Raw genomic sequence first — 13,739 nt, forward strand, 5'->3', positions numbered from 1 at the left:
ATCAAGATGCAAAAACAAAGAAAGTGCAGCAGACATCTCTGATTTCACTGCTGTTTAAGAGAAGCCCCAGCAGCCCTGCACCACAGACTGGTGAAGAAAGCACATTAAGCACTTGCAGCAGAACATCCAAGTAGACCTGTTTTGCAGCCTGATTAATAGAAACAACCTCTAAGGACTAATCACAAGTCGAGCCCTGTTTTGTAGATTAATAGAACACAGGCACATGAGAATAGGGAAGGTTACCGGATCGGAATATAAATAAGAAAAGGTGTACACTCCGGGTAGCTTGACTGCTAGTAATTACCAGCTAAAGGCACATCCTTACAGCAAGGTCTCATCTTCTGTGCTAAAGCAGCTCATGTCCAGATGGGCAAGCTTTCCATGCATCTCACAGTGGCTGACCTACATGCTAACTCCCAACTTATGAAACCTAAACAAAACCTCTCCCTGAAATAAAGGCTCTTTTCCTTTCTTTTTAAATATCACTTAATTTTTTGTTGAGATTAGGTTATTAGAAAATTTGCAGAAAGTTAATATAGTTTCAGTTATATAGACATAGCTCAGCAATTACGATCCTGGCATACAAAGGCCGTTGCTCAAGCTCCGTTGCCAGTGCAGCACGGCAGCAGCCGCTAAGGCCCAGCAGAGATGCTGAGCAGATGTAGAATCTGGTGTCCAAAACCCTGAATGAACTAAGAAAATCCTTTAACTTCGGAGAGGACACAATTCATCATTAGTGTTCCGAAGAATCTCTTTATTGACAGAAAGATTAAACAACAAATTAAACTCTACCAAAATGATTTATACTTATTTCCACATCTTCTAAGCTCTCCCTAAGCTCAGCCTCTTGCAATGCTATACTCACAAGAACACCAGAAATATCATTCTTGAACTCTTAAATCTAGGATTTAATTAAAAAGCATCTTCAAGTTAGGCAAGGGAAGGCATTCCTCCTTAAAATGGTATTTTCTAAGGTTTTATATTTGCTGAAAAACCATGTTAGGTTCACAAGCAGAAGAAGGAGACAAATGACGAAGACATGAAAAAACAAGTTCTGATGCACACACTCCTGATCACTGTGTATTGGGGCATCCCATATTGAAAACCTGCAGGACTGCAGCTTTCAGCAGGTTAGCACTCAGTTTGCCTTTCTCCTACGTCCTTCTGCTATGCAGGATATGGAAGTGTCCCAAGCAGCCCAGATGGAACACCAGGAGAGGTGTTACAGAGGACATTTTTCTTGTGGTTTCTTTTTATTACATTCCCAGTTTTGGAAACAAGATGCATTAAAATCTGTGCCAGGAAAAGGAGACTGAAAGACTCCTTCTTAAAAACAGCTTTTTTTCACATAGAGTCTGAGGCAAGGCACAATCTGTAAGTATATTCTCAGGGTGCAAACTCATAAGCCTTTCCCAATGGGGCACTGCAGTTAGTGGCTGTAAGACATGGATTCACGCGTGCAGAAATAAGCTGCCTTTCTGAGGAAGCAGACCACACAGCTTTCTGTCAGTGCTACCCGCCCATAAAATGCTGCTGAAACACCACAGTGGAAGGCACTCCTGAAGCAGAGGCTAGACAGGCTGGCAGGTACACAGACACAGTACTCAAGCACTCAGAAGATCACTTGCAAAATAAAGGCAAAGAACACGATGACATGCTTGTCAGATGATGTCAAGTCACTACCAGCTCCATTTCCAGGAAGTATTATTTCCTTTGACAAAGTAGGTGTAGGCACAAAGTTTCCAGGCACGACATGTGAAGCACATATATCAAAGGCTGCTACTTGGTTTACAGAGACTCTTCAACCAAAATACTGAAGACACAGAAGAGAGTTACTAGGTGGGAACTCTGATTACTTTCTCCCTGCATACCTTGCATGCACCCAGTGTGCTCTTGCTCGTACACAATCACAGCATGTACCATAACCTATCCTTGTGACTACACTGACATCCTGCTCAGAGGAAACTTAACTGGCAGAGTCAGGCATGCCAGCGGCTCCCATACTTGAGATACACACAAACCAAGAAACTGACTAGCACCCAAACATTTTAGAGGTGGTAAATACCCAGTGGTCTCATTGATTTTCAGCTGAATCCATGAGTCTTGACCATTTGTGAAATTAAATGCCGAATCTATTCTACCGAAAGGATTCTCATGAAAATCTGATGAGTGTAGTTGTCACTCCTGACCTTTCCATCTACGCTCAGATTCACAATCAGTGTTCTCTTATTTGGAGTGCTATTGCAATTTCTACTTTATTTCATAGCTTCTGTGAATTCCATTAAGCATTTTAAACTGGTTAAAGTTAGCGTTCCAATCAATAAGTATTAGATAAATACAACCCAAATAATCTTCAAGAGAGTCATGAGAAATCTTAGCCTTCATTGGGAGCTAACAAAATCTAGTCACTTGCTGTACGACTTACTTTTATTACATTCATACACGGTTTTTCAAACTTAATTTCTCTTCCATTTCTATTGTACTTTGATCACCATCACACCATGGGAGTCTCATCATCACCATCGTCTCAAGCAATGTGAATTCTTCTGCCAATTCCAGAAAAACACACATGACTTGTAGATTTTGCACTCACAACTTATACTTGAAAATTACGCTGTCATTGAACAAATTAAAGTTAATCTATGAGCAGGAGATCACCAGCATTAACTGGCCCCTGAATAGCACAGGTGACACTTGTTCTGGCCCTCTGCTTTTTTGCCTAGCACCAACCAAACTGAAAATGGTGCGGGAATTAGAGGCAGATTGCCTCAGTCAGTTTGGTACTGCTCTGAAGAAGCTCAAATCCCTGTTTCTAAGCTAGGGAAAATTCAAGAGTTAGGAGAGCCGCTATTTTATGCCTGTTTGTTTGAACTGGCTAGGCTTCCACCCGTAAATCAACAGTTTGCATGTTAAACTAGCAATGAACACCCTAAAGCTCTTATTCATGTTGAAGTCAAGCTTGTAGGAAAGTTTAAGGCTTTATCATTTATCCCTGTGCTGGGATGCAGAGCTTTCCAAAGCAGTTAGCTAGGAGAAGTTAGTACTCCAGAATTAAAAATCCCTTACGCAATAATCCATTTTAAATGACCAGCATTCCACTATTTCTTTAAGGAATAATAAAATCAAAACACTTTTAGAAGTAAACAGGAAAATTTTTAGCGTCGAGTGAATCCGGTATCAAGCAGTCGGAAGAAAAATCAGCAGCGTTCCCAACAAGGCAAAAAAAGTAAACAAAACACCGCAATCTCGACAATTCTTCCATCTTAAAATGAGAAGCTGGAGGGACAAATGCCAAGAAAAACAAACCAGAAGCCTACACCTTTAAACACAAGCACACTACAGTGGTGGGGCGTTAGTTCGACACACAGACAGAAGGCTTCAGTCTTTGCCAACACTCTGCTCAGTTGCTGACTTCCATTAAATAAACTTGTGAAGAACTGGGACATCACCAAGTTTGCTCCCCAGTCTGCCCATGGTTTCCTCACCACTAAATAGCAAAGAAGAACTTTATTGCTGAGTAGTTCAATTTCTATTCCTCCTTTTTTTTTTTCAGGCGTAAGTTAATTGCCAGCTAAGACTATGATATAAAAGAAATGAGATCCATTCCAACCCATCAGTAAATCTGAATCTTACCACGTGAGCTGCCAATTGGTTTTCCAGTCCTCACACTCAATATCTGCTGTTAATTTGCTTGCTATTTCAAGAACTTAAAGACTGTCAGCAAAATCCATGATGCATTACAAAACTTATAATTGAAAAGAAAAAAAACAACGTCTGACGCTTTCCTGACAGGATAAACATGAAGCCTGAGGACGCCGATCAGAACGAGGGAGATGCGCTAACTGAGAGCCGCTTGGATTAGAATATAATTGCAAACGAAGCAAAGAGAGAAACAGTTGTACAAATAAGTTTAAACTTACACAAAATCTTCTGATGAAACCCACAATATTTACACTATTCTAAAATGAAAAGAAAAAAAAATGCAAAAACTGTTGTTTTTAAGGCAGATGAATGAACGTCTCTCTGTATGCTCTCCTAAGGCCGCATTATCTATGCCAATTAAAATTTCGCTTCTGAAAAAGAAGTTCAGGCACTTCCTCTAGAGTTACTAAAAAAAGCAAATGAAAGCCTTGGCTTGGCAGAGGTGAGCGACAGCGACTCGTTTGTTCTTGACCTCTGGATCACCCTACAGATCAAATTCTTGGACATAGGAAAAACCCACTAGTATTCATTAAAAGCAACTGGGAGGCCAGCTCTGTGCTTCGCATCTTGAGAGCGGGGCAAGCCGCAACCCGGCAAACGCGCAGGATATTGCTGAACAATGCCGCTGCTTCTGTCTGGAGGGAAGAGCTTTATCCCCAGCTTCATTCAAAACCAAGTGATTTTAATCACAATGATGCAAACCACAGATTTTGAGTCATTACTGAAATAATCAATTTTTATCTTTTACATTTGTGCTTTTCAGTTATTACCGTGGAGTCGATTCAATTAACCATTAAAATGCATTGATTTATATCAAATTAGCTTTTATGCAAAACATTTTTGCTCCCCAAAAAGATTCATCTCCACAGCAATTTAAACAAATATTTATGCTGAAAGGCTTTGGTCTTCAGCTTCACTTTTTGTTCTGTTGGATATGGGTGGAATTTGCCCGTATATTTTAATAGCTAAAAAACAATGTAACTGATTGCTGTATGAGATTACCTTATGCCTGTGACACTTTTTGTGCAGCGCTATGGCAAACAGAATTTAAAACTCATGAATAAACATATCATCTAATTATTAATGAAATTACATACCGTAAACTTCAAAGCACACACAGTCAAGTTTACCAGAACATTTTCTCATGACAACTTTTTGTGTCTTTTAAACAAACCCAAATAGCTAGCTGTAGAGCAGGACACAATAAGACAGAAAATATTTTCCCTGAACAATTGTTTCTGTCAAAACGCGGTTTAAGCAAACTCTGGCTCCTGTTAACTGCAGCTCTCCAGTGGTTTGAATGCTTTAAAGCTTCATCCAAATCCAGGCATTGCTAGAATATTTGCGTTCAAATGTCAATAGCACACTATTGTAAATTCAGACCTCACCATGGATGAACAATTGGAAATATTATTTAAACACATGTAATTTAAAGTAATAACATTTGAATCTAAGTAAAATATGTGATCGCCTAAGATATATTCAGTACCTGAAGATGCATAAAAGCACACGGCCTCTGCCTACCCTTATAAAGACACAGCAGCATATGAGTTATGCTTATGTGTCCTTGACATACAGAGCCTTAAGATATAAAAATTCATTTATCCATTACTGTTAGTATTTTTGCCTTATTCAGTAACTAGCCTTAATCTCACATTTCCAAAGGATAAAATGTTTCTATCGGAGTCCTGAAGAGTTTTGACTGCGTGAAGTATAAACTATTCAGGCAAAGTCAGAAGGCCTAGAAAGGAGAGAAATGTTTGGTGGATCATCTATTGACTCAACGGAAAACCTTCAGCCATTTTACCCCTTTCCAGGTACATCCAAGAATCTCCTACTCGAGGTGTGAAAACGTCAGTTCGATTTTCCTCCCCTGAAAGCGAGCAGAGCCCAGCGTGCCTCACATCCCGCCCTCGCTCTTCCCTCTGCTAGGGGCCGTTGCTCTGATTTCAAGTCCCCTTCAGCTAATGCCATTTAATACTCTCAGAACCATCAGGCTAAATTCAAATTTTCTGCTCCTTAGAGGCTGTTGATATGCACCACCACACATTCCAATTGCAAATACACATGAATGCTCCCGTGTATTCTAAGTTATTTTCTACACGCAAATTCTACTAAATTGTAAGTTAGGAGGCATTCCTTGAATTCTCTTAGGTCTTTAGGAAGCTTTCAGCTGCACCACAAGCAATAAGACGTAATGAATATGGACTGATATTTCTTTTCTGTAGTTACAGTGAGTTAGCAATTTACATTTTCTAAATAGATAGATGACTTATAGCCAGTTTTTCCAGTCTTCTGGCAATGACTTCTTAGAATCCTCTGACAGGCTGAAGCCTCCAGAATCACAGCTGTTATTCTTGGGTTGATCCCCCTTTTTAAATTAAAACCAGTAGCTTTATCAGCAAATGAGATTTTTTTCCCTCTGGAAATACAAAAATGCACATAAATTGAACATGCCAACTTATCTCATTTTAGGGTTGGAGCATCTTCTGGGTTAATGACCACTGTTCCACATCTGTGACAGAACTAATTGGGGTAAGGAGGCCATAAATACATACAACTCCACCACAAATTCTCTTCCTTTGGGGTAATGTAAAGATTTATAGTAGTAGAGCGAGATGTCATTGGAGGAGAAGGAGAAAAAAATTAAGCCATAATGCTTGTCTGATCATTCTGTCTCATTTTCCAGACACAGATCAGATTCAAAACAGATTTTTCCCATATCTGATGTGACTTTTCCTTCCTCTCAAGGACCAAGTAAAATGCAGGAAGCGCTTAATTTTTACACTTTCTAGGGCAGAAAAAAAACCAAACCACACAACAACACCACAAAGCCAACAAATCTATCCTCTAAACACAGACTACACGTACTGATCTAAAAAGCTGCACTCTAAATGATAGCCCCAAATCCATTTCTCATCACCAGTTGCTTCAGAACATGATTTGACAAGTTTTTCACAGCTGACCACAGATGAAACATTTCTAAGAGAGAGTAAAAGCAGGACTTGGTCGAAGCTCAACTTGTCTTTCTAAGCAATCCAGCTTAATCTCCCAGTAATCATTAACTGGAAATAGCCAGTTATCAATCAATGAATTGATAGAGAGGAATAATTAAGATTTGTCTGCCACGAAAAGGTCAGAATATGTATGTCACTCATTCATTACAATTAAAATAAACTCTGGTGCCTTAACCCTTGATACTTCAGAACAAGCATTCTAAATTCACGTGCGCACACACAAAATGAAACGCTTCTAAATGCAGGTGGAAGTAAACAGATAACAAATAGCCATTATGAATTTTGGAAACCACGGGGCAGAAAACATTGCTACATTTTGCCAGTTCACATAAATGTAAACACAAACAAAGGCATTTCACATGGTTCCCCATTTCAGAATTCCAAGTTCTCTCTTTCACAAAAATACCTTTTCTAAGACTTGGGTTCTGCATTCTCATCCAGATAATTTTCAGCAACTATTTAATAAGAAAGCTCTCGGGTAAATCTGTCTCAAATAAATTTGAAAAGATGCCCACACGCTGTAATCACTCGATGCCTGCAGAACGCAAGCCGCCCTCTGTCTCATACATACACATGAAATAAACTGAACACAATCTTAATCTTAGCTTGCAGCTCATACAGCTGATCATCCTGCAGCAAGTCTCAAATCCACTGCACCCTTTGTAGGGCTTTTATGGATTCCGTCTTCTGTACAATTTATGTTGCTATAGTGAAAAGAAACACCATGAAATGTCTTAACAAGATGGTTCCTAAGCTGAATTAAGACCATCTTCCCCACTTAGCTGACACTGCAGGATTTAGTGGGTTAAGTTAAGCAATGTCAGGCTGATTCAAACTAGTTTAAATGAAGAATTTTAGATATAGATTCATCACTGTTTTCTAGCCAGCACTAGTGTAAATACATTATCATAGAATGGCCTAGGTTGAAAAGGACCTCAAAGATCATCTAGTTTCAACCCCCTGCTGTGGGCAGGGTTGCCAACCACTAGGACCAGGCTGCCCTGAGCCACGTCCAGCCTGGCCTTGAATGCCTCCAGGGACGGGGCATCCGCAACCTCTCCGGGCAATTATCTACATAGCACTGTCAGAAACATCAGCGTGTATAGAAACTACCAGGGACTGTGAGTTAAGTGAACTGTCAGAAGAGATAAGAAAAAGACATGGATGAGAAAGGGGAAAATTTTGCATGTCCTCATATGTTTGCCCCATTTCTTGGCTTAATCCCTGCTATTTCCTCTTCCTTTACATTCACCTGTTCAACAAGCCTGACACCAAAAATATGAGTTATGAGCTTAAAATAAACCCTTTTTACAGGTTTGCATAAATTAGCATCTAAACACTTCAACTGACAATTGTGAATGCCAAGTAACATAATGATCACCATCACTGAAGATCAGTTTTCCAGTAGAGGCTCAATGAATCATGGTTGCTGTTAGAGAGAGAATTTAAAATGACTGCTACCAAATGATCCTGAAGGTCTTTTCCAACCTTGGTGATTCTATGATTCTATGAAAACCATATTGACTATGCTTAGATGATTTCAAAGGCTCCACAGAGAGATAACAGGCACCGCAATATAACACGTTGAGAAAACAAGACAGGGTCTCCTTAGAACAACAATGGACGGTAATTCTCTGCTTGCATATGGTTGGCTCAGGAATGGAATGAAATCAAAACTGCCTCATGATCATATTATTATAACTTTACAAGGAAAAGAGAGCAATGCCTCTAACTGATCTGAAATAGCACTCGAAACACCTGCTGCCTTGTACTTTGTGCATGTTAAATGCTACCACACCAATCTATTAGAATAGCAGATATAAACATCTAAGTGGCATACAATATAATGGAACTTCCTTCCCTAATACACACTAAGATGCTCCTGCAGTTCATCCACAAGCGTAGAACAGATATTGAGTCCGTAATATTCTAAGTGCACTCAGCAGGCGGACTAGAGAGAGATGACAACTTTTTCCCCTTACTTCACACAGATGGCCACATGCAGCATAATAGCCACAAAAAACGTGGCCATTCTTTCAGAGTGGTTAACAGCTAAGTTTGATACCATTCTGCAGGGCAAAGCAACAAAGCAGCTTCATGCATCTTCAGCAGGAATCACTCCTGTTGCGATTTAAGTAATCAAGAGCAAATACAGTTCAGATTCAGACTTACCATGGGGCACCGTATATCCGGAATCCTTTAACTGTTACTTCTGAATCTTGTAAGTAAATACTATTTGTCAGGAGCGACTGAACATTGTCAAAGTCCTCTGGTTTCAATTTGGACACAGAAGGAAAGCGGTAGTAATCTTGTTTAACAAGGTCTGCCATGAATTCCTTATCAAATGTCAGTTCATGATTCCCAGCAATCACTATTTTATATTCGTAAGGCAGGTTTCCTGAAATAACAAAAAAAGAGGACTTAATTAGCACATTCTTCTCCCATACCCCATTGCGAGCACGATAAGCAGACAGCCAGCAGTAACAGAAAGAAATACCCCAAATCTGCCTGCATCTCCATTTTGAGCAGAAGTTATTAATACCGCCCCTCTTCCATTGAATTCAACTGTTTTGAAATGTTACGTAATGCCACAAAGAAACATCATAATAAAAAGTGAGCACTGCAGAATTAAGCAAATCAAGCTGGTAGGCACTGAACTAGCTCCAAAGATGGCACAAACCACCACTGCTCCCTTGTCCTCAGCCAGTTAGATGGTGGTTGCTGAGTTCACAAAGACTTTCAAGCACTAGGTGCCAACAGCCACTGCCAGATCTTTCAGTTGAATATACTGGGCTCTCTTAAAAATGTGGTCCTATACTTTGGTGTCTTCAGATTCTTTTACAGAATCTGCCTCACTGGGACTTGCCATAAATCACACGCAAGTTCGCATCAAAGCTAAAAGAAGTCTAACATCTCCCCTCCACTGTCTTCACCGTAGGTCTTATTTTCTTGTCTTTTAACAAATCTTTTGTTTTGGTGCATATTCCTAATAATCTTTTCGAAAATGATTTCTTTTGTTCCACAAGGGTAGTAAATACTTTACAAGCAGATGAATTCAATGTATCACTTTATATTCACTTTCTGTACTGTTCACGGGCCTTTTGTTATTTACACAAACCATGAAAGCAACAACTGACACACCATAATTCTATGTGCTGCTAGCCCAGGTGCTCATACATATATATATATATATGTATATATATATATATATATATATATATATATACACACGCACACATAGATGTTAACATTCACTAATTCGGAAGTTAAACACAGGTCCTCAAAAACATATGTGGAAATTCATGAGTACATCTTCCTGTTCTGGAACTTCCGACATCTGCCCCAAAGGAATATGGAATTGGAAGCTGTGTATTTCTCTTGAATATTGTTCTATTCCTGAGTATTTGCTATGTCACAGCTTTGATAGTTGAAATGCTGTGTTTCAAGCAGCTTCTGAAAGTGTTTTATCTTCTTTTCAAAGTAAGTTTTAAACAGTACCTGTAAGCACCTGTATAGCAAGATTAAATTTCCCCTAAACAAGGCTTATAGGAAACTAGTCAAAACCCTCTGCTTTTTACACAGGAACTGCACATGAAACATAAGCATCATCTTCACAAAATCAGCTAATTCTGGACAGAATAACTGAAAGTTATAAATCCCTTGAAAAAAGAAAAACACACATTTACAAAGATTTCAAGTCTGAACAAAATGCAGATCGTATATACTCGTAACTCTGCACTTCTACATTAGATTAACAGCTGGGGGAGATGCAATAAATGCTCCTCTACAGTTCATACCCCACTCCTTTCCCTCTTCCCTTCTCCATCTCTGCTACACACATCTCTGTAATTCATTTTTATTGAAACACTAGAAGCGGCAAGTACCTACAGTTCCTGCTCTCTGACACTCCTGGGCATAGGGTAAAATTCCTTCTTTCTCTTCTCAGGAAACACTAAAGACACAACTGGCATGCAATGTGAAACACCCATCATAGCTGCCAGTCCCCCCACAACATGCAGAACGGCATTAAATTCTCAGAAAAGTAGGATGGATATGTTAGATTCAAGTTTCTGCCAAATTATCAACATTTGCCAGTTTTAGCAAAGAAAACTTCTCGTCTTACTACGTAAATGTCCAGATTTTACACTTTCTCCAATTTATTTTGATAACAGATTTGAAAATCAGTACATTTTCCTGATATTATGTTCAATTAAATCTGGGACATTGTGTTTGAAGCCAGTGCTTTCTATCCTGATGTGCTGAAAAACAGGGCTCACTTTGAAGACATAGGACATGAAAAGACAGACCAGTTGTGGGATCAGTGATCATTGAAAGGTACAAATGTAACATTATACATGTTACATAAACACCTGAAATCAGCGGGGATAGTCTAACAGTAATTACTGTAATTAATGTCGAAAAAGCCATCCATTTAACTGAGAGCGGCCCCACTTGGTCAGCGAGCGCCAGCAATCAAAGAGGAGCCTCAGGTCTTGTGCCAGGTGAAGCCAGGGAACTCCAGACAGAGCTGTACCGATGAACTCCATGGATCAAACAGCATGGTCTGAGAAACACGGGAGGAAGAAATCTCACTGGGACCAAAATGTGTCACTGTCTGCCTGTAAGCTCTGCTGTAATGCATATCCAGTGAAGAGCACAAGCACCTGAAGAGCAAGCAGTGCTGGCTGAAGATCTGCTGGCTGCAGGTCCAAGTCCCCATGCAGGGGCAAGACAAGATGTGCGTCTCTCCATAATTTACTACTAGACAGGGACAAAGATTTGACCTGGCTCCCCTGCTCTGTTCCCTGACTGTATAAAAGCCATGTTTTGCTCCCCTTTTCTGGAGTGGCAGCCACTGGAGCTGTCTCAAGAGGGAGAGAGATGAGAAACACAACTCATAAAAAACACAAACGTACCAAAAGCGAGACCCAAGCAAAGGAGAGAAGCCAGAAGAAGTCTCATCCATTTCTTTCCTCTTCCCTGAGGAAAGACTATCTAGTAGTAATCACAGTAATAAATTACCTGCAATTGGATTAGCTATTTGTTCATCACATTTAGGTTTTCCCTTCTCGGAAGACCCCAGTGGCAGTGCACAACATTCATCCTCTCTGATACAATTTATGAAATATTTTGGCGTTTTTTCCTTTGACAGTTCTGCCCTTTATCTATAATCTGCTGACCTTTTGTGCTTTATACGGGAACAGGAACAGTCACACACAAAATCTCCTACTCCGTGGTATTTTAGTTTCCATCTTGACTAGATTAATCTCTGCATTACTACTTCCACGCAGTTAGATAAGAGAGCTACTGCAGCACAATAGACAGGTTGAAAGGTATTCTCTGACTTTTCTTCACTGCATTTCTGTCAGCTACATTGGGTCTTCATTATTTTCTCAACAATTAAATTTTCCATCATGTATCAGTAATATTATTCATTCCACATTATACCGTGAATCTAGAAAAGATAAGTATTACTTTTCAAGCTAGGAAAAGCTAGTTGATGCGTTTGATGGGATAAACTCTTCAGAAACCTCAATTATCAGCTCACAAAGTAATATCTAAATTTAAAAATACTTACCTGTTTTCCAGGAGAAATCAAAAGGCTACTAAAAATGATTAGAGCACTGTGTCTTTGAAGTAGTCACTTACACTGGAGTACCTGAAATCTTAAGAAGGTTCACACCAGCACACATGTGTGGGTATCTTCTAATATGTGTTTATGCCTTTGTTCTCATTCCTGTGCCACTAAGCCTCTTTGCTAACACAGGGATTTGGTAGGTGCAGAGCATAGCGCGTCAGGAAACAAACTGATCAAGATGAAAACTGATGTAGTAAATAAGGAATGAGACTGTGCAGGCTTCTAAGGCAGAACGACTTCCTTCACAGGCAGCAACCACGAATACTACTTTAAAGTGGTAGATGGAAAATAGACTGAATTTAAATAGAAGAATTAGGGGGAGGAAGGTTGCTTTTTTGACCTACCTAAGTAGCTGTTCCAGTATTTTTATGGTTTTTGGTTTTTTTTTTTTTTTTAAGTTCACCTTAAATACTTGATTCTAAGAGTCCTCAATCTGTTGAACAACCATTTCTATTTTAATGACATGATTCGTACGAGTCCAGCTTACTCACACAACCAAAGTTGTGTCGAGCTGCCAGACATGGAAAGGACTCCGACTGGCAACGAATGTTAACTCAGAATCTCAATGAATTTTTTTTATTTTTTACTACTGTTACCTACAAAACAATATGTCTTGATACTAATTATCTATATAGTGGTAGAAACCTGTACTTGCACACCAATGCTACATAAATACTCCTGATGTGAAGCTCTGAATATGCATATGCATGCGTTAGCTATTCAAACCACACAACACTTCTATGAAAGGTTAAGAACTTTCATGCCCATTTCAGACTCATAGACCCTTTGGCCATATGCTAAAAACTGGGCTGAGAAACCTTGACATACAAATCTTAGTTCCTTCAAATAGAAGGAAAATCTCTACAAGTGAGATGCCTGCACAAGTCAGTCGCTTCCAATTCAGTGTATCACACATGCTTCAAAGAGCATAACAGGCCACGAAACCTATAAGCAACCCTACACACACCCAGAGATAAACACGGAATGAGCTGATTCTGTGCTGCTCCTACGGACTTCCAGTGCCCGCAGCAGCTCAGGATGCCATCGGCTGTCCAGCCAGAGCTGCACAAGTGCTCGAGGGCAGCTAGCAAACATCACTAAACAGAACGTAGTGCTGTTCAGCAGCACTGTAACTCCTCACAGAGGTTTCTCATGGGAAGCCCACTGAATCTCCAGGCAATGATTCCTCTTTCTTCTCAGCATTTACAGTACGACCACAACACACACAAATTCCTTCCAGCATTTTAAAAGAGAGTATTTGAAATGCTCAGATTTCTCCTTCAGCTGCAACAAATGAGATTTGCACAAGTACAGTTAGACAGACTTGAGCTTTCACATGAAACACTAGACTTCTCTCACCATAAAGGGTAACAATCCACTCA

General features: G+C 39.7%; 1 protein-coding gene across 3 annotated transcripts in view; it reads right to left on the bottom strand.

Annotated features, from left to right (window-relative positions):
- Positions 1–13,739, bottom strand: part of MPPED2 (metallophosphoesterase domain containing 2) — a 103,422-nt gene that overhangs the window by 34,136 nt on the left and 55,547 nt on the right. For all 3 annotated transcript variants that reach the window (XM_021402964.1, XM_021402965.1, XM_021402966.1), the window contains one exon: positions 8,892–9,117. In XM_021402964.1, coding sequence (XP_021258639.1) covers positions 8,892–9,117 — 226 coding nt within the window. The remainder of the gene's footprint in view (positions 1–8,891; positions 9,118–13,739) is intronic.

Source organism: Numida meleagris, chromosome 6 (assembly GCF_002078875.1).
Source record: "Numida meleagris isolate 19003 breed g44 Domestic line chromosome 6, NumMel1.0, whole genome shotgun sequence".
Lineage (NCBI taxonomy): Eukaryota > Metazoa > Chordata > Aves > Galliformes > Numididae > Numida > Numida meleagris.